We start from the raw sequence: 22,556 nt of genomic DNA on the forward strand, positions 1-22,556 counted from the left end.
TTTTTTTGTAGACGGAGTTTTGCTCTTGTTGTCCAGGCTAGATTGCAATGGCACGATCTTGGCTCACTGCAATCTCCGCCTCCCAGCTTCAAGTGATTCTCCTGCCTCAGCCTTCTGAGTAGCTGGGATTACAGGCCTGCACCACCACGCGTGGCTAATTTTGGTATTTTTAGTAGAGACGGGATTTCACCATGTTGGTCATGCTGGTCTTGAACTCCTGACCTTGTGATCTGCCCGCCTTGACCTCCCAAAGTGCCAGAATTACAGGCATGAGCCACTGTGCCCGGCCAAAAAAAAATTTTTTTTTTTTAATTAGCTGGGCATTGTGCATGCCTGTAGTCTTAGCTGCTAGGGAGGCTGAAGTGGGAGGATTGCTTGAGCCCTGGAGTTCGAGGCTGCAGTCAGCTATGATTGTGCCTTCTAGCCTGGGTAATAGAGCAAGACCTTGTCTCTAAAAAATAAAAACAGTTGTCTTAACTTTCTGAAGTATTTTTACCTGAGTGGCCCAAAGTCAAGTTTTTATAGTGACCATTTTTATTAATTAAAGATGGTAATTTGGCAATCTTAGATTGAATCAATTAATCTTTAATTTTTTTCTTACATTTTGCTAAATAAGTTTGTGATGGCATATTTTATTATCAAAAAATGTCTGAAACTTTCTTTTTCCCAAAAGAAGTACCTTTGAAAAGTCATTGGAAATTTCATGAACCACTGATATCCTGCCCAGATGATGGAATAATGCAGTGCAAAGTATGAGTTTAGCAAAATCTGTCTTTCAGCTAAGCTGACTGATACTTACTCACATAGTAACCCTGGGCAGTACTTGATCTTTTAAAGCCTAGGGGGTTTTTTTATTTGTTTTTTTGTGTGTATATTTTGAGACGGAGTCTTGCTCTGTCGCCCAGGCTGTAGTGCAATGGCATGAACTTAGCTCACTGCAACCTCTGCCTCCCAGGTTCAAGTGATTCTCCTGCCTCAGCCTCCCAAGTAGGTGGGATTATAGGTGCCCACCACCATGCCCACCTAATTTTTGTATTTTTAGTAGAGACAGGGTTTCACTATGTTAGCTAGCCTGGTCTCAACCCCCTGACCTGAAGTGATCTGCTTGCCTCGGCCTCCCAAAGTGCTGGAATTACAGGCGTGACCCACCACAGCCGGCCAAACCTAGGTTTTTAAAATTGTAACTAATAATAGCTGATCTAAAGAAGCAGCCCTCCCAAACCCCATACTATTCTTATGTTCTTCTGTGATTTTTCTGGTAGGGTCCCAGGGTAAGTCCTTACTCCTTTTAGTAGAGAGAGTAATGGGTTTGACTCTGAAGTTTTAGGCAGTCCTTGTGTCAGTCATCTGGGGAAGAAGATAATTTTTTGCTTTTTTGTTTGTTTTTGAGACAGGGTCTTACTCTGTCACCCAGGCTGGAGTGCAGTGGCATGATCATAGCTCACTGCAACCTCAACCTTCTGGGCTCAAACAGTCCTCCCACCTCCACCTCCTGAGTAGCTGAGACTACAGGCATGCACCACCAGGCCTGGCTAATTTTTGTATTTTATGTGGAGATGGGGTTTTGCCATGTTGCCCAGGCTGGTCTTGAACTCCTAGACTAAAGCAGTCTGCCCGCCTCAGCCTCCCAAAGTGCTGGGATTATAGGCATTAGCCACCGCATTCAGCAAAGAAGAGAAGTTTGGGTTGAGAATTGGAAACTGTCTGGTTTCTCTCTGAGCTTTACTTACTTTGTTCTGGAATTTGTTGCAAATATTTGAGTGATATGAACTGATGGACAGTATATGTTAGAAACCTTTATTATGTTTTATTTCTGTGTAGAAAATATATTCCAGTTAACTAATTTGTGAACTTTTGAACTGTAATCTGTTAATGCTTTGGGGACTCCTTGTCTCTCCTAGCTGATTTCCAATTAAGAATATAAGAAAACCTTAATTCTCAGAGGATGGAGTCAAGTCAGTTGTGTGTAATGCCAAATTATAACTGTGGCCAAAGATGATACATCTTCCTAGAAATTGTCTTATTAATAAGGAGCTGGAAGGAGGTTGGCAGATATCCTTTTGGCAATTGAAGTGCTTAGAATTTTTCCAACCTTGCTGTGATGTGGAGGGGAGGAGAATAAAGCAGTGGGAATAGACAAGAGCCAGAAGGTACAGGAAGGAAAAAGAGACAGTGGTAAAGAGGCTGGATGAGGGCTCTGGAATCTGAGACGGAGGGCCAGCAGAAATGGAGAGAAAAGAGGGAGCAAGGGAGCACTACCTGGAAATGGGCCCTGAGAGGAAAGAAGGGAACCACACACATGAAGGCAAGGATTGGATCAACTTTATGATCTGGTTCAGAATGGGTGGGTCAGAGCAAACAGCCATATATTAATAGTTTGTACTTAAGACACTCCTGAATATGTGTCAGAAGGGCCTTCAACCCCAACAAGATCAATTTGCTAAACTCAATACAAAAAAAAAGAAAAAAGAATAAGGCATCCTGGACTCTTGATCCCCTCTCCTCCATCCCTCGTTCCTGAGCCTTTGCCATCTCAGTAGTTCATGGCATTGAACTAAGATGACATCTTAGTTACCAGGCTGCCCAAACCAACACCTGGGCACCACACTTGATTTCTCCCTTTTCTTCGCCCTGCACACCCAATCCATCAACATTACTGCATTTACCAACTTTATCCCCAGTCTGGCCACTTCTTTCCTACTGCTACCATCCTAACCTGTCATCTCACCTGGGCCCACTGTTCAAGCATGTGGACTGGATTCTCTCTTTCACACTTGCCCCTTTAGATTCTAGTCTCCAAACAGCAACTGGAAAAACTTTTTTTTTTTTTTTTTTTTTGAGACAAAGTCTCACTCTGTAGCCCAGGCTGGGCAGTGGTGGCACAATCTTGGACTCACTGCAACCTCCGTCTCCCGGGTCCAAGTGATTCTTCTGCATCAGCACCTTGAGTAACTGGGATTACAGGTGCACACTACCACGCCCGGCTAATTTTTGTATTTTTAGTACAGATGGGGTTTCACTACGTTGGCCAGGCTGGGCTTGAGCTCCTGACCTCAGATGATCCACCCGCCTCAGCCTCCCACAGTGCTGGGATTATAGGCATGAGCCACCACGTCCACCAGGAATAATCTTTTGAGGAGTGCAGTGGTGCGATCTCGGCTTACTGCAACCTCTGCCTCCCAGGTTGAAGCAATTCTCCTGCCTCAGCCTCCCGAGTTGCTGGGACTACAGGTGCGCACCACCATGCCCAGCTAATTTTTGTATTTTCAGTAGCGGGGTTTCACCATGTTGGACAGGATGGTCTGGATCTCGTGACCTCGTGATCCGCCCACCTCAGTCTCCCAAAGTGCTGGGATTACGGGCTTGAGCCATCCTGCCCAGCCTTCTTCCTGTTCTTTAAATGGGCCAGGCTTCTCCTTGCCTCGGGGTCGTTGTACTTAGTGTTTCCTCTTCCTATAATTCAGTTGCTGTAGTTCCTCACCTCACAGATTCATTGCCTTTCAGGTTTCAGTTCATATGTCACCTCCCCAAAGTGGCATTCCGTGACCAACTAGTCTAAAGTGGTCCCCTCTGCCCACCTCTTCCCTTTACCTTGGTAGCGCTTATCACCACGTAGAGTAATCTGGTTTGTTCTCATTAGTTCTACTTGCACTAAATTATAAGCTCTGTGGTGGCAGGAACTGTGTCTTTTTCATAAATGTAACCCCAATTTCCAGATAGATGCCCACCCCCTCCCCCCAATAATTGGTTTTTGAATGAATGAGAATGAATGTTTGACGAAGCTGGTTTAGTTTGCGCTGCTGCTGGGTCTCACTTCCAGCCCAGGTGGCCGCAGGTGAGAGATGAGCAGCCTGAGGCCAGCCTTTGTGGATGAGCTAGGCTCTTAAAGGAATCTATAGATGCCAACACTGCGGGGAATGAGGTGGGGCAAGAGGAGCCTGGCCTCATCCCTTCATCCTGTAACACACACACAGTAGTTTCAGAGTTGTTACATTCACCTCCACTGCAAACAACAAATTTAGGCCTGATGCTGTGGCTCATGCCTGTAATCCCAGCATTTGGGAGGCTGAGGCAGGAGGATCACTTGAGCCCAGGAGTTTGAGACCTGCCTGGGCAACATAGTGAGACCCCATCTCTACTTAAAAAAAAAAAAAATTATCCATGTGTGGTGGCGCATGCCTGTAGTCTCAGCTACTCAGAGGATGGGGTGGGAGGATCACTTGAGCCAAGGATTCAAGCCTGCATTGAGCTATGATCATGCCACTGTACTCCAGCCAGGACGACAGAGTGAGACCCTGTCTCAAACAAGCAAACGAAAACAACGAACCTAGTAAGTAGTGTAAACCAAAAAGTATCTGAGACAAGAGATCTCAATCAGTTTAGGAGTTTATTTTGCCAAAGTTAAGGACATGCCAGCAGGAAATAAGCACAGAATCACAGAAACAGTCTGTACCTTTGTCCAACGATGATTTTGATGGCTTCAGTATTTAAAGGGAACAGGTAGGCTGCAGGGCAAAGAGGGAGGATATGGTAATCCATATGTTGCCAGAGAAAAGGAGCAGGCAGGGGAATAGTCAATTAGGTAATAGTAAATCAATAAAGTGCTCAGTAAGTCGTCACTTTACATAAGATAAAATGGAACATAAAGTAGCCACCTGTAGAGATATTTGACCTTTTATTTGTAGCTCTCTGCTTAGGAACAAAAGGAATGACAGCTTCTTGCATGACTCAGCTTTCAGCTTGCTTTTCTATCTTTTGCATAGTGAATTGGAGTCCTGAGTGTTTCTTTTCCTTTCACAGTAGAGTTCAAGATTACTTTGTAGTTCCTTTTGTTTTTAAACAGAGGACATATAAAGTGCTATGTGAAGTTACTTGGACTAGGCTTTTTTTTCCACCTCGTAGGTGAATATGTTACTTATTTATAATATCATTAGGTTTATTTTCGTTTTTTTTTAATTTAGATATCACTCCTCATCTTTGTGGACTTCATTTATTATTTAAATACATAACAGATTTAAAAGATTCTAAAAGCCAAAACTCAACCAAAAGGTGTGCTCAGACAATGTCACTCCCTCTTCTATCCCTGTACCCTGTTCCTACCCATTGTATTAGTTTCCTGTTACCCTTCATTTGTTTATTTTTGTTGGAAAAAGGCAGGTACATAGTGTATATAATGTGTATGTATTCATATTTAAATTACTTCCCTTCCTCCTTACATTAAGGTAACCTGCTATAAATGCTCTTTGTTCTTTTCTTTTCTTTTTTTTTTTTTTGAGATGGAGTCTCGCTCTGTCACCCAGGCTGGAGGTGCGATCTTAGGTCACTGCAACCTCTGTCTCCCAGGTTCAAGCAACTTTCCTGCCTCAGCCTCCCAAGTAGCTGGGACTACAGGCACCTGCATGCCCAGCCAATTTTTGTGTTTTTAGTAGAGACAGGGTTTCACCTTGTTGATCAGACTGGTCTCGAACTCCTGACCTCAGGGGATCCACCTGCCTCAGTCTCCCAAAGTGCTGGGATTACAGGCATGATCCACCGCGCCCAGCTGTAACTACCATATTTCCATAAATTTCTTAGAGTTTTCATTACCAGGGATTCCCCACAGTTATGTTTATTGAGAAAAGCATTTTTTGAGTATCACGACATTTTCAACCAAATGTTGAGATTATGGTGTGTGGTTTAAAGTCAAGTCCCTAAAACCTCATGATTAAATTTCTTCTCCTCACCCATGGAAACACTTCTGTAGGATGCCTTTAGAGTCTAATTAAGCCATTACCTAAAGTCTTCTCCCCTAACCTACTCATCGTCCCACATTGGATATTCCCGTTTCTCACCATAGATCATATTGGTCAGTGGTGTGGGGAATAGGAAGTGGGCACCTGCCTGACTGATTGATTGGTTTTAGTATGCATGTTGATGTTGATTTTGATTAATGGAAACTCTTCCCCGCCAAACCATTTTAAACAATTGCGTATATTTTTAAAAACTACTTAGCAAAAGAAGGAAGTTCACCATTTCATTTACTTAATTTCCTTTATAAAACCTGAAAGGTAGTACAAAAATAAAGCAACTAGAAACCAGTTTCAATTATGAACATAGATGCAAAAAAAATCAAAATCTTAGTAATTAGAATTTCACAATGTGTGAAAAGAATACACCATGACCAACTTTATGCCAGAGGTGCAAGGTTGGTTTAGAGTCAGTCAAAAAATTCTATCAACATTAGTCATTATTTCAGCAGATAAAAGGAAGAAGAAAACTTGTGATTGAATCAGTAATTACAGATTAGACACCTGATGAAAAATACAGTAACCATTTCTAATAAGTAGAAAGGAAACTACTTAAATATGTGAGACTACTATCCATGAAAAGAGTCAAACTCTGTAAAATATTTGAAAAGGTTTATTCCGAGCCAAATATGGTGACCAATGGCCTGTGACACAGCCCTCAGGAGATCCTGAGACCATTTGCCCGAGGTGGTTGGTATATAACGTGGTTTTATAAATTTTAGGGAGACATAAGACATCAATCAATATATGTAAAATGTACATTATTTCAGTCTGGAACAATGGGACAACTGGAAGCAGAGGCTTCCAGGTCATAGGTGGATTCAAGATTTTTTAATTGGCATTTCATTGAAAGAGTTATTATCTAAAGAGCTGGAATCAACAGAAAGGAATGTGTGGGTTATCATAAGTGGTTTTGGAGAACAAAGTTTTGTCATGCAGGTGAAGCCTCTGGGTAGTAGACTTCAGAGAAAATAGATGGTAAGTATTTCTTATCAGACTTTAAGAGCTTCCTTTATCAGTCTTAAGGCCTGTGTTGATGCTAATGCTGGTCATCTGGGCCTGAAATCCAAAAGGGAGGAGGGTATAATGAGGCATGTCCGACTTCCTCTTCCTGTCATAGCTTGAACTAGTTTTTCAGGTTAACTTTGGAATGCCCTTGGCTGAGATGAGGGGTCTGTACAGATGGTGGGGGGCTCAAAATTTTGTTTTTAGTTTACATTATTTTCCAGAAATCACTACCAACTGTCACTCTAAACAATGAACTCTATTAACTGTTAGCTCTAGTAAATCTACTGTTTCATTTAAACTCAGAACTGAGCAAGAACGCATTCAGTAATGTCTTAGAGGCTGTAAAACCAATAAAAAAGATTAGCCTAAATACTGGAAAAGAAAGATAATGCTCATTTTTTTCTAGTTATGTGATTGTATACTTAGTACACCCAAGAGATTTTAGTTTTAAAACATTAGTAAGACTTGTAGGAGTCTGGTAGGATAGCTGAATACAACCTAAATAATTTTTTAAAATAAAAAATGTTTCTATGCTTGAAATAAGCACCTAAAAAATGGAAATGGGGGGAATGTTTCATCTAAAATCTGGCAAAAATGATAAAATTCTTCAGAATACATTTAGCAAGAAAAGCATATTATATGAAAAAAGTGATACAATTTTATTAAAGGAAATATTAGTATATTTGAACAACTGGAAAGATTCTCTTTTCTTTGGTTGGGTAAACTATTGGTGCAAAAGCAATTGCGGTTTAATCAGTTCTCCAAAAATCCCCTTCTAAGGCAGTTTTTGGATCCCAGTAGGGTTGTTTGTATAATAGGTAAAATGATCTAAATGTTCATAGGAAAATAGACATCCATGAATAACCAAGGGAAAAAGAAAAACCTTCCCACACCTTCCCAGATCACAATATGCTAGAGAGCCAGTGTGATCAAATCATTGTAATATCGACCTGGAAATTGTTCAGTCAGAACAGATAGTCCAGAAATAGTTCTCACTTCATATGAACATTTGATACATGATAAAAATGTATATTAGTTTAGTGAGAAGAAGAGGGATTAATTAATAAATATTAGTGGGAAAGCTAGGAATCCATGTAGAAGAATATGACTGGACCCTGGAATAACTACCCCACCCCCACACACAATTACTGGTTTAAGGATTGGAATGAAATAAAATAATACAATGTTAGAAAATCAAGGACTAAAAACCTTCTAATCATATGATAAAAGAAATATTTTATATATGAAAATTTAGAATTTCTATGCCATAAATATACATAAATCAGATAATGAATTTTTAAAAATCTTTCAGCGGTCAGCAGATAATTTGTGATACACTACGAGCTCTTATAAACTAACAACAAAAAGACATGCGGTATACAGAAAATTTGGCAAAGGATTTGAATAAGCAGTTCATAGAAGTGCAAATCCAAATGGCCACAAAATACAGAAAAGTGATGCTTAAATTCACAAGTAGTGAGAAGAGTTCAGATTCTGAATTCATTGCTGAGGGGCCCATGACTACAGGAGAATGGGGAACTCCTATCTGAGGCAAAAAGGTTTCTGCAACCACAGAACTTCATTTCCTGCGTTATGATCTTTATTTTCTAAAATGTGCCGACTTTTACAATTTTGATCACTTTTAGAGATTTTTTGATCTTTGTCTTATGCCATGCTTTTTATTGTGTTACATGTTTTCTTTCTTTGAGTTAATTCCAGCTATGCAGAATTATTTTCTGTGTAACTTAATTTTCTTTTGTGAACACTGTCTGGATATGGCTCAGTCTAAACGATTGCTTATCGTGGTATTTTAATTGAACTGTCTTATTTAGGTCTTTCAAATACTTTTTTTGTAACATTGGTTTAAAAAAATCTTCATGCTTTTAATATCTGGATTAAAATAAATAAAATCTGAATAAAACTTTTTTATGCAGAAGAGCTTAAGTCATGAATATGCACAGTTTTGATGATATAATGTAGTTTCCAGTTACTAGGACAAACTTTTGCTTACTTGATCTTAGCCAAAAGACCGAGAAGCGATTCCTTTTACTTACTCTTCTTTGAGAAAGTACTTTACATTAAAGCTCATGGTAGGCTGCATTGGACCATATGTATTTGAGTACCATTTTCAGATAGCAAACACATTTTGTAAGCTGAGTTACAAAATTGTTGAGTGATAAGGGGCACAATTCTAAAGAAAAGTTAGTTTCAAGAGCTTTAGAGGTTTCGTAGCATTATAGTTGAGTAACCCTAGCATAGCATACATAAGTAGGTAGCATAGCGTACTGTGTCATGTTCCCACATTGAAGTTTGTAGAGCTCTCTACAAAGAATGCAGTCTGAGTATCTCTAGCAATATTAACATTCTCTGTTTCTAAATCTTTTTCTTTTCTAATAGCTTTATTGTGAAATAATTCACATAATAAAATTTACTCATTTAAAGTGTCTAATTCATTGGTTTTAGTTTATTCACAGAGTTGTGCAACAGTCACTGTTAGCTAATTTTAGAATGTTTTCATCACTACAGAAAGAAACCCCTTTTGATGTCTAAAGTACATATCCTCACACTGAGGCTGAAAATTATCTGCTAAAGTGGCAGAGTGACAGATATTTTATGTTTGTATAAAACGTGGCGAGTATTTACAGGCTATTCCCCATAGCTTGGTAAGCAGTTATGGTTTCTGTTCTCTCTAGGGGTAAGAGTGCTAATTATTTTGTTTTCGTGTTGGTGAGAGTGGTGGTTTTGGAAAGGTTCTTTTATGGTCACAGTTGTTCTCAGGCCATGCTGTTGGTTTGCAGGGCACTAGCTGACATGAATAATGATGGAAGAATGGATCAAGTGGAGTTTTCCATAGCTATGAAACTTATCAAACTGAAGCTACAAGGATATCAACTACCCTCTGCACTTCCCCCTGTCATGAAACAGCAACCAGCTATTTCTAGCGCACCAGCATTTGGTAAGTCTGAAAATGAATTGGTTTCTATGTTTTCTTGTATATTTTAAAAATAAATGTTTTCCTTTTTTTCCCTCTCAGTTTATAACATTATGAAATTCTAGGAGGTAATTCCGTCTGAAAAATGATGGCCCCCTGCAGGAAGGTAGTGCTGGGGAGAAGAAGGAGCATGTTCACGTTTTAACCCTAGGATGTACAGTAATCAAAATGAAAGCAGAGATGCAGGCTGTCAGTCAGGGGGAAAGGAACAAACTTACAGTCTGCTGCTGCGACTTCTGGGTTTTTTTTTTGTTGTTGTTCTTCCATTGATCCTTCTTCCTTTTGGTTTTCGGTTTCCATAATGTCTGTTTCTCCTTGTGCATAAACAATTCCTTTGGATTATGGCATCTAGAAATACATATTTTGAATCACAGTATTGAGTCACTTGGCCACATTAAATTCTTTCTTAGAACAAAATGGGATAGAGAAAAATAAACATTGTTATCCTGATTAAAAACCTAATTCCAGCCAGGCGTGGTGGCTTACGCCTGTAATCCCAGCACTTTGGGAGGCTGAGGCAGGTGGATCACCTGAGGTCAGGAGTTCGAGACCAGCCTGGTCAACGTGGCGAAACCCTATCTTACCGAAAAATATAAAAAAATTAGCCAGGTGTGGTGGTGCACACCTGTAATCCCAGCTACTCGGGAGGCTGAGGCAGGAGAACCTGGGAGGCGGAGGCTGCAGTGAGCCAAGACTGCGCCACTGTACTCTAGCCTGGGCGACAGAGCGAGACTCCATCTCAAAACAAACAAACATGATTCCATAAAAAATTATCTTTCAAGAAGGTATTTTTCTTATAAGTTAATTGGTTAGTTAGTTGACTGAGATCAGTAGTTCTGATTTCTGTTCTCGTTCTAGATTTAATTATTTAGGTTGATTTGAAGATCACAGTAATCAAATCTAACATCTGATTCATGGGGAGATTGTTTAACAGTTTAAAATAAAACATGAAAATTGTGGCTAGAGTTTCTTTTCATTTCTTCATCCTTAAATAGCTCTTGATAGGTGATAAAGTGAAATAGATTTGGGAGGGGGCAGTCAGCAGTAATTCAGGGTATCTCTGATACAATTCACGATAAGCTAAGATACAGAAATACTCTGGTTTTACTTATTAGATTTCCTATTAAAAACAATGTATTGCCTTTCTTTTAGTAAGTTTTAGCCGCAAGGCTGGTTTTTGTAAGGGGAAAGGTTTTGGAAAGATTTTTAGGCAAATAGGATAGTGGTCCAAAAAAAGAAAGAAAAATCTTTCTTTTGCCTTTGTGTGAGCAAAGGCGAGGAAGAGCAGAAGTGAACACTGCAGCAGCCTCCACATGACTGGGGCCGTTGTTTGTCTTGTCCAGTGTGTGCTCCCAATGTTTAGCCTTTAGTTAGCCAGCTAATTTAAGTGGAACTCGCTCTGAATCCCTGAAGGTCTCTGTAGCCAATCTTTGGTCAGGACCCAGGTGTTAAAATCGTTAAAGGGTGTTTGGGGTCAAACACAGTGGCTCATGCCTGTAATCCTAACACTTTGGGAGGCCGAAGCAGGAGGATTGCTTGATCCCAGGTTTTTGAGACCAGCCTGGCAACATAACAAGGCCTCGTTGCTACTGAAAATTTAACAATTAACCAGGCACAGTGGTGGGTGCCTATCGTCCCAGCCACTTAGGAAGCCGAGGCAGAAGGATCAGTTGAGCACAAGAGGTGAGCCAAGATCACACTACTGTACCCCAGCCTGGGTGACAAAGTGATACCCTGTCTAAAACAAAACAAAACAAAACAAAACAAAACAAAACAAAACAAAACAATGGTATTTGGTTTTCTGTTGGCTTTCTTCCAGTGCTGCAAGAAGAAATCTCATAGTGGAGAAAAGGTCAGATGACTAGAGGCACCCCATTTCTTCTTTTTGACTCAAACCTGGGGGTCAGTAATTTTCCTGTACCATTTAATTTGTTTTCTCTTATTCCATTCTGCCATCAGAATTTCAGTTGTGGAGCTATTGCTGATTTAGTTTCAGGAGGTTGTGACCTTACTGCTGAGAAAGTTTTACAGTCGTTAAGTAACCTGCTGCTGTTAGGAAGGGAACCTGCCAGGATTTCTGACCTGATACTCTGCCAGGCAGCCCATCACTCTTCCCCCCAGACTTCTCCCTGCCTTTCCTCACCTCGTTCTCATCACATCGATGTTCTCGGTAAATGCTTTTGATGAGGCTAATCCATGAAAGATGTCAGGACATAGGAGAAGTTACTAGTACATGATTTTGATCAAGTTTGCCCAAGTTTACTTAAGTATTTTCTAGTTCCACCTCTTAGCTCAATCTAGGGTAATATAAATAAATATATATGTGTGTGTGTGTGTGTGTATATATATATAGTTCGTTCAGCTACTTGAGAATAAAATAATTTATTACTATTGTCATTGTTTTCTTTCTTTTCTTGCCCTTGCCCTTCCCTCCCCTCTCCTCCCCTCCCCTCTCCTTTCTTTTTTTGAGACAGACTCTCACACAGTCGCCCAGGCTGGAGTGCAGTGGTATGATCTCAGCTCACTGCAACCTCTGCCTCCCAGGTTCAAGCAGTTCTCCTGTCTCAGCCTCCTGATTAGCTGGGATTACAGGCACGAGCCACAATACCCAGCTAATTTTTGTATTTTTAGTAGAGAGAGGGTTTTACCATGTTAGTCACGCTGGTCTTGAACTCCACCCCCTCAGCCTCCCAAAGTGTTGGGATTACAGGTGTGAGGCACTGCACCTGGCCTGCTTTCTACTTAATATTTAAAATTATTGGTCAGGTGTGGTGGCTCATACCTGTAATCTCAGCACTTCGGGAGGCCGAGGTGGGCAGATCGCTTGAGCTCAGGAGTTTGAGACCAACCTGGGCAACATGGCAAAACCCCATCTCTACAAAAAATACAAAAATTATCTGGGTATGGTGGTGTGTGCCTGTAGTCCTAACTGCTTGGGAGGCTGAGGCGGGAGGATGGCTTGAGCCCAGGAGGTGGAGGTTGCAGTGAGCCGAGATTGTACCACTGCACTCCAGCCTGGGTAACAGAGCCAGACCCTATCTCAAAAAACAAAACAAAAATCTGACTCTGCATTTCCTTGCCCTTATATATAGTATGTGCCTTCACTTGTATTATTTGATTACAATGAAAACTCTAAAAAGTATGCATAATGTATTAGCCCTGTTATATAAATGAGGGAAGTGAGATTCTCAGAAATTGAACATTTTGCTTAAGGCCGTATTTCTAACAAAGGAGGTAGAACCTGTCCAAAACTCCCTTTATCTAAAGGCTTTAGGTTTTCTTTTTTTTTTTTTTTTAATCTTAGCTCACTGCAACCTCCGCCTCCCAGGTTCAAGCAATTCTCCTGCCTCAGCCTCCCAAGTAGCTGAGATTACAGGCGCCCACCATCACACCCGGCCAATTTTTGTATTTTTAGTAGAGCCAGGGTTTCACCATCTTGCCCAGGCTGGTCTTGAACTCCTGACCTTGTGATCCACCCGCCTTGGCCTCCCAAAGTCCTGGCTTTACCGCCCGACTGGCTTTAGGTGTTTTAAAATTACCTTCTCCTTGCCTTCATTATCACCAAACTAACTGGGTGACATGGTGTGTCACTCTTCCATGGTTCCTTGTCTGATTTTTTGTTTTGAGACAGGGTCTCACTCTGTTGCCCAGATTAGAGTGCAGTGGCACGATCAGAGCTCACTGCAGCTCCCAACTCCTAGGCTCAAGCGTTCCTCCTGCTTCAGCCTCCTGTGTAGCTGGGACTACAGGCATGCACCACCACACTGAAGTAATTTAAAAATTTTTTTTGTAGATAGAGTCTTGCTCTGTTGCCCAGGCTGGTCTCAAACTCCTAATCTCAAGTAATCCTCCCATCTTGGCTTCCCAAAATACTGAGATTGCAAGATAAGCCATGGCACCCAGCCTCAGATCTTTTTTGTTGTAGTTGTTCACACACTGTAGAATTAAGGCTCAGACTGGGGTCTGAACAATGATTTTGTTCAACTCCCCTACAGAGAAGAGAGAAAAACGGGGTGCAGTGATGCTGTGACTTGCCTTAGAACACCCAGAAAATAGAATTTTTGATTCTAGGAAATTCTGTGGGTAGATTTGGTACCTTCTTTCACCAGTGTGCACTCAGCATAATTCTTTTGTTCTGGACCCAATTTATACAGGAGGAGTCTGTTTTTCTTTTGCTTGGTTTTTGTTTTGGCAGAATACATGGTTTTATTGGATTAAACCAGTGTTCTATACGCCCCTACTCTGTGTCCTAGTTGCTGCGAACATGCTGGCCAGCAAGACCTCATGGCTCCTACCGCTGTGGATCTTATTTTCAAATTGTGGGGAGCAAGGAAGTAAATACTTTTAGGTGAGAGTAAGTGCAATCAGTTCATTAAAACAGGGTAATAGCAGAGACAGAGAGAGAGAAATCAGTAGAACAAGATGGCCAGGGAAGAGTTCTTTGAGCAGATGACTTTTGGAACTGATGTAGATGATGAGAGCCATGTCAAGACCTAGGGGAGAAGCGTTCCAGGCTAAAGGAACTGCACTGGCAAAGGTCCTGAGGCAAAAACTAGCTTGGGGTTTGGAAGGTGTGTGAGGGACGTTGTAGTCTCCCCCTGAAGCATGGGGAGCCCATAAGGAAAAGCAAGCAAGCAACAGATTGTTTAAGCAGAAGAGTGATGCGGTTGATAGACTTACCTGTGTTATGTGAAGGCTGAAATGTAGGGGACAAGAGTGGAATCCTGGAGATCAGTTAGGAGGCTTTTGCCACACGCAGGAGGCAATGATGATTTATATCTGGTGGTGATAATCAATGTGGAGGACAGATTAGATTCATTATAGCCTGTATTTTGGAGAAAAAGTAAAAAGGACTTGTCAGTAGATTGGAAATAAGAAATGAAAAAGCAGAATTAAGGCTTTTCACATGAATAACTAGATGGATGGCATAACTGTATACTGAGTTGGGAATATCAGGAAGAGGAATGGTTTTAAAGGAGAAATTAAGAGCTTTGGTGATTCTGAGAGTCCTAGTAGATTTCTGATGTTAAGGAGATGTTAAGGAGACAGGGTTGATGACATTTGACTGGACCTCAGAGGAAGTATCGATCAGCTCTGGGGCAGTTTGGATATGGAGAGCATGTCTTAGGGGCAAGCTTAGCTATAAGGAGCAGAAGGTGTAGACCCAAGCCTTGGTGTGATGTGACATTTAAAGGCCAGGCAAAAGAGAAGAAGCCAGAAACCAAGAGTGACAAAAGTGAAATGGCAGAAGATTGGTGTCCTGCTACCAAGAAAAAGTATTTCAAGAAGGAGGGAGGGCTCCATTGTTTGAGCTGCTTTTGAGAGATCTAGTAAGAATATGGCAGAACAGTGGTGATTAGATTTGATATGATGAACTTGTGAGTGACTTTGACAGACAGTTTCAGTAGAGTGATAGGGACAAAATCCTGATTAGAGGCTTGGAAGAGGGGAGAGAATTTCAAGAATTAAGATTTAGCACAGTAAGAGGTGATGGCAGCCAGAATACGGCTTGTGGTAGTTGTATTTATTTAGAAAGTCATTCATTCAGAAAAGGTAGTCAGTTGTTAAAAGTCAGTTGTCTTTTTGCAGTGGCTATTTAAAGCCCAGTAGGCCAGGCACGGTGGCTCATTCCTGTAATCACAGCACTTGGAGAGGCCAAGGCTGGAGGATTGCTTGAGGCTCCTAGTTCAAGACCAGCCTGGGCAACATAGTGAGATCCTATTTCTATTTTTTTTTAATGTAAGTAGATAGATAGGTAGCTAGTAAATTTTTCCATTTCTGTAAAAAGGAAAAATTATTTTGTAAGAGAAGATTTTTAACGAATTTGGAAGCTTAAAAGATGCTTTTACCAGTCTGATGATTAAACAGTATTTTTAAACTTGTCCCTTTCCTCAGTGTCTTTTTGAGATTAGCATCCTTTTAGGTTAGGGGTCTGCGACACAGATGGGGTATGTGTCTTGAAGGTTAACTGGTTGCACAGTATGCTGTGTCAGGCCTTTTGAAAGTCTGAATGATAGCTCATGAAAACTTTTTAGTTTGTTTCCATCTGTTTTTAGTTGTTGCTTGAGTAGATTGATATTCTTAAGCAAAAACCAGGATTTGGAGTATAATTCATTATAGTTATCAAAAGAAAAAACCCAAATTTTTTAAAAGAAAAACACATTAAAAATATAGTTATCAAATAATCTTAGAAAATTTTGGAATTCTAAAACTGACAAGGTAAACCTGATACATATTGCTATGTGTGGATATGTAAAGTTAATCTGATTCTAAATGAGATGTGTGGTAATGTGCTTGACGGTATGTATGTGAACTGTAAACCAGTCACCTAGATGACTATAATTAATAAACTTTTACTCAGTAAAGCCCAAGTTAGAATTTGTTTCTTCTCTTTGTTGGATTTTCAGTGTCTATAAACATTGTTTTTAAAAATGAAAATAGGCCGGGCGCAGTGGCTCATGCGTGTAATCCCAGCACTATGGGGGGCCGAGGCAGGCGGATCACCTGAGGTCAGGAGTTCAAGACCAGCCTGGCCAACATGGTGAAACCCCGTCTCTACTAAAAATACAAAAAAATTCAGCCAGGCGTGGTGGCGGGCATCTGTAGTCCCAGCTACCCAGTAGGCTGAGGCAGGAGAATGGTGTGAACCGGGAAGGCAGAGCTTGCAGTGAGCCGAGATCGTGCCACTGCACTCCAGCCTGGGCAACAGAGCGAGACTTTGTGTCAAAAAAAAAAAAAAAAAAAAGGGAAATAGTCTGATTTTCTTACTGTATAAGTAATAGATGCTAATTGTGAGTCAACAATGCAAAAAGACTTAAAAAGTAAAAATTACTATTAATTCTATTACCCAGTGATGACTGCTGTGCTCAACAACACTATTTTTTAAATCTTTTTTTTTTTTTTTTTTTTTTTTTAGGGGGGGGTTTTCTTTTTCCCCCCAGGCGGGGGAAAGGGGCACCTTCTCGGCTCACTGCAGCCTCCGCTTCCCAGGTTCAAGTGATTGTCCTGCCTCAGCCTCCCCAGTAGCTGGGATTACAGGCACGTGCCACCATGCCTGGCTAATTTTTGTATTTTTAGTAGAGACGGGGTTTCACCATGTTGGCCAGGCTGGTCTCTAACTCCTGATCTCAAGATCTACCCGCCTTGGCCTCCCAAAGTGCTGGGATTACAGGCGTGAGCCACCGTGCCTGGCCCTGTTTTTAAAATCTTACACAAGCAATACATACTCTTAGTAAAAAGAAATACAAACAGAACAGAATTGTGTACATTTGTAACAGTGCAGGAGGAAGAGGGAAGAATTAGGGTACCTGGTGTACTTGAGACAGGAGAACCCCAAAAGAGCTAACAGGTATTTGCAAGAAAGTTCAACCAGGCTGAGAGCAGCAATAGAAATGGGAAAGGGTTATGCTGTCTGCAGTACTGAGTACAAAGGATCTGAGAGATTTGGAGCAGTCCAGCCCCTAGGAACTCAAAAGACTGGCCCAACAAGCCTTCCTTTTGGGACAGGGCTTCATACTCAGGAAAAACAACTGGGAGTAGAATCAAAATTGAGCAGTACAGGGACATGGATACAAAGGAAAGAGATGGTCCAGACAAAAGTAGGGGAGGAGAACGGAGACTGGAATTCCCAGGAAGCAAGGCTCACATAAAAATGAGCAAGCAAGGTCAAATCCACTGCAGAAAGTATCAAGCAAGGTCAAATAACACAAAGTTATTATTAGAAAAAAGAGAATAAAGGGAGAAATAACACCCCTGTGGACAGTGAAAGCACACCAGTAAATCACTACTTCAAAACAAGTTTGAAGAGAATATGGAAATGATACAAGACTTGAAAGATGAACGTAAATCAGTGTTTTTAAGGCTCAGAAATAAGGTGACAGAAAGACTGAGAAATAAAAGAAAAATTCATTCTAGAAATGAGGATGCAACTCAAAGCAACACAGGGGATACTAACTGAAGAAAAATAGAAGTTACAAAGAGGAAAAAAATTTAAATTAAAAGGAAATGAGGCCAGGCGCAATGGCTCACACCTGTAATCCCAGCTCTTTAGGAGGCTGAGATGGGCGGATCATCTGAGGTCAGGAGTTCAAGACCAGCCTGGCCAGCCTGGCCAACGTGGCAAAACCCCATCTCTACTAAAATTACAAAAATCAGCTGGGCATGGTGGCACATGCCTTTAATCCCAGCTACTTGGGAGGCTGAGGCATGAGAATCACTTGAACCCGGGAGGCAGAGGTTGCAGTGAGCCGAGATCACACCACTGCACTCCAGCCTTGGGGATAGAGTGAGACTAGGTCTCCTAAATAAATAAAAGAAAATGGAAAAGATATAAAAAGAATTTGAGAAACAGTAACACGTATTTGAGACAAAGAAGATTGAATGTATGGGCAGCAGGAGTCCCTGAGGAAGAAAACTAAACCAATGGAATAGAACAAATGATAAAAATGAATTCAAGACAATTTTCTTAAAATAAGAGATTCTAAACTATATTTAAAAGAGTATCATGTGGCCAAGAATATCGATCTAAAAAGTCCAACACTAAGATATATTCTAGTTAAAGGAGAAATTATTTAGACATGTAGGAAAAGAAAGCATATGACTTACAAGGGGGAAAATTAGATTGTCTTCAGATTTTTCGACAGCAGTGCTTTCTGCTAGAAGAAAATGGAGTAACATATTTAGAATTTTCAGGGAAAGAATAAGCCAAGGATTTTGTGTCCAGAAAAACTGACTTTCAAGTAGAAAAAACAGACAAAATGTTACCAATTTATAAGGCCTCGGGGTCTATTAACATGAGCCTTTCTTAAGGAATCTATTAGAGAATGTGCTTCAGACAATCAAAATAGCTAGAGCTAGGTCAGCATAAGGACTGGTGGTGAGCACTAAATATATAGTTAGCTGTAGAACTAAGTCTGAAGGAAGGCTGAGGAGCAAAGAGTATCATGTAATTCCATGCATTGACAATTGGATACAATATAACTTTAAGCGGGGCAGGACTGCATGTAAAATAAAATAATTTAATGCTTTCAGAAATTAGTATTAGTATCGTTATTCTGAAACTGTTGTCTGAGATATGTGGTAAAAACAAATGAGTAATTACGGAATAGTCTAATTCTGTCATTTTCTATGTCTGAAAATCTGTATTCTTGGTGTGGAAGAAAGGAGACACAAATGTATAGTATCAAATGTAAATAAAAAGCTGTAGAATCTTGGATTTGAATTTTCAAATCGAAAGTATTAATATGAGCTCAGAAGGCGTCTCTTGCCACAGCCCCCATTCTCTTCATCTATCTATTCATCTATTTTTCTTCTGGTTGTGTTCACTGAAAAGACTAGATACAATTATCTACCCCAGCAGCACTGAGCATCCTTAACGTCCAGATTGTGAACTTGAAATATCATTTCTCACCAAAAGAAAACAGAGTTTCTTGGAGAAATGGCTGAATCCAGGTCTAGATATGAAATGTGAAGAGCTTGAAGGATGCATCTTGTATTACTGGTCAGCAAGGAAGCTATCAAAGAATAGTAGGAAGATACCAGAAATTCTCAGAAGCCAACCCAAAGAGGCTCACATTGACCAAAGAGAAGACAGTTTTAATTCCAAGAATGATAAGGAGCCATGAATTAAAACTCAGTAAATATTTGTAAATTTATGACTCAATAATGATTTAATAATGTACTTAACAAGAATAATTTACCTTAAGAAGATCTTAAGAAACCAGTTCATTACCTTGAAAACAGGTAAAGGGAAGAATGAGGCATTTATTATGCCTTTCCTATATGAGCTGTACGACTGGATAGCCAACTAGTATATCCTCATTAGAAGCACCTCTTTATAAAAGTATTACGGCTTATAAATGACAAAGACATGGTAGGATTAGAACATCACTGTTTTCAACTCCCCATAAATGAATAAATACAGACATTAAGCATCAGTGACTGCCAAGATCACAAAAAGATGGCTACATTTTGTGTGCTTCCTGTAGTCTTGCCAAAGAGATCCATCCTCAGCCTGATCCATTCTTTGGATGTAGGTGCCTATTTGCAGGAAATACAGAATATAGAGGGAAATATTGAACTGCACCATGAGAGTGCAGTCAGCAAAATCCAGACTGGGATGGAGAGGGGCCTATAGATTAAAGGAAACCTAAAAAACATTTCTGCAGTGAAATTTCCGACCATGCCTGAGTTGAGATCAGCAAATTCTTCCCTCCAGGACAGAATTGACAGAATAACCATTTCAGTGCTGCGGAAATTGACCAAAAGTATATAACATCTGAGAATCATTTATGCCTGAAAAGCTGCTGAGCTTGAGATATGAAGCAGAAGTCTGTGGCATTCTTTCCTGGGCATTTCCTATCCCCAACACTGCAACTTGGTAACGTGGAGGGGCAGTTTGTAAATACCAGCAGTCTCAACTACTGTCATTGAAGGGGGTTTACTTGCTTTGGGAGTGGGAAGTCATGCCTGTGCCCAGCAGCTTTGTCAGTGGAAATGGCAATTTTGGCCACAGAAGAGCAGGTATGACCAGCCACGCTATTAGCCTGAACTTGTGGTCATGGCCAGGGCAAGTATATTCTTGACTGAGGCTATGCACATGTGCCGTGGAGACCAGGGCAGGCCCGAGTCAGCTGCAAACTCCTGACTAGCCCTCAAACTGCATGCACATATAGAGAATATGCAGAAAGGCCCTGCAAAATGTTAAAGTTGGGGAAGACTTTAAAATGGTCTGAACTTTGAATGCATTTTTGAGCTGACAGATTGGCAGAGAAAGGAAGCCTTACTGACTTGAGGTGTTTGAGCAAAACTTCCGTCCTGTCATTGGCTGACTAATGTGCTAGAAAGATGCAGGTGCAATCCCTAAAAAGCCGGGCTTCAAGATAAAAACGAATTTTTTAAAAAACCCACTGAGCAGATCCATCAGGGGCTGCACAACACGGGAAGATAGATTTTTCTGAATTAGCCTGTGCCAGTTACTAAATAAAGATAGAAACAACAACCTTCAGGGGGAAAATCAGAGCCAGAGTAGTATTATCTGAATGTCCATTTTCACGTAAATTTGAGACATTAAAAAAATAACAGGAAAGTATTGTCTCACCCTCAAGAAAAGAAGCAGTCAGTAGGAACTGTCTCTGATCCAGCTGTTGGATTCATTTAGCAGACAAAGGCTTCAAAGCAGCAATTACGCTCAAAGAACTGAAGAACTAAAGAAAAGCATGGAAATAAATCAACAAACAGACACTCTCCAAAAAACAATAGAAATTACAAAAAAGAGGAAAATTGAAATTCTAGAGAAGTATGACAAACTGACGTGAAAAGTTCAATAACCAGCCCGCCACAGTGGCTCGCACCTGTAATCCCAGCACTTTGGGAGGCCGAGGCTGGTGGATCACGTGAGGTAGAGTTTGAGACCCGCCTGGCCAACATGATGAAACCCTGTCTCTGCTGAAAATACAAAAAATTAGCTGGACGTGGTGGCTCCCCTTTGAAGCCAGGAGGCAGAGGTTACAGTGAGACGAGATTGTGCCATTATACTCTATTATACTCCAGCCTGGGCAACAAGAGTGAAACTCCATCACAAAATAGGAAAAACTAAGGCTGGGTGCCGTGGCTCACGGCTGTAATCCCAGTTCTTTGGGAGGCTGAGGTGACGGATCACCTGAGGTTAGAAGTTGGAGGCCAGCCTGGCCAACATGACAAAACCCCGTCTCTACTAAAAAGGCAAAAATTAGCTGGGTGTGGTGGCAGATGCGTGTAATCCCAGCTACTCGGGAGCCTGAGGCAGGAGAATCATTTGAACCCAGGAGGCTGCAGTGAGCCAAGATCACGCCACTGTGCTCCAGCCTGGGCAACAGAGTGAGGCCTTGTCTCAAAACAAAAACAAAACCTGAAAAGTTCAGCAACTAAAATGAAAAATTTACCACAGGATCTCAATAGCAGATTCAATATAGCAAAAGACAGAGTCAGCGAAGTTGAAGATTAATCAATAGAAATTATTCAGTCTGAAGAATATGGAACAAAAAGATTGAAAAAAAAAATAACAAAGTTTCAGAGGCTTATGGAACAAGACCAGGTTTACCAATATGTGTGTCATGGGAGTCTTAGAAGGAGGATCATGACAGAAAGGTACAGAAAAAATATTTGAAGAATAAAAGCCAAACACTTGCCACATTTGGTGAAAAGCAATAGTCTACACAATCAAAAGTTCAGCACAACTCAAGTAAGGTAAATACAAAGAGATCTACACCCAGACACATCATAGTTAAACTACAAAAGCCAAACACAGAGGTAAAACCTTGAAAGCAGTAAGAGAAACTCATCATGGATAGGGGAGCATAGATACAAATAACAGCAGACTTGTAATTGAAAACAATGGAGGTTAGAAGGCAGTGGAATTTTCAAAATGCTGCAAGAAAAAATTCAACCCAAAATTCTATATTCAGCAAAACTATCATTTAAAAATGTAGGTGAAATAATGACCTTTTCAAATAAACAAAAACTGATAGAATTCATTACTAGTAGACCCACCTTAGAAGGAATACTGAAGGAAGACTTTCAGGATGAAATGAAATGACAAAAGGTGGTAACTGTAATATATGGAAAGAAATGAAGAGCATCAGAAATGATAAATATGTAGGTTAATTTAAAAGACCATATAAATCTATTTTTCTTCTTTTCTCTCAAGTTTAAAAGATGTAAGATTGTATAAAGTAATAATTATAACTATTATTGGGCTTATAACATACAAGATTATAATGTATGTGACAGTA

At 40.5% G+C, this 22,556-nt stretch overlaps 1 protein-coding gene across 1 annotated transcript in view; it reads left to right on the forward strand.

The window, feature by feature from the left end:
- Positions 1 to 22,556, forward strand: part of ITSN1 (intersectin 1 (SH3 domain protein)) — a 196,230-nt gene that overhangs the window by 33,849 nt on the left and 139,825 nt on the right. Inside the window, exon 5 of the mRNA XM_011999125.1 lies at positions 9,593 to 9,750. Within this exon, the coding sequence (XP_011854515.1) occupies positions 9,593 to 9,750 (158 nt within the window). The remainder of the gene's footprint in view (positions 1 to 9,592; positions 9,751 to 22,556) is intronic.

This window comes from Mandrillus leucophaeus, unplaced genomic scaffold (assembly GCF_000951045.1).
Source record: "Mandrillus leucophaeus isolate KB7577 unplaced genomic scaffold, Mleu.le_1.0 Scaffold582, whole genome shotgun sequence".
Taxonomy (NCBI): Eukaryota; Metazoa; Chordata; class Mammalia; order Primates; family Cercopithecidae; genus Mandrillus; species Mandrillus leucophaeus.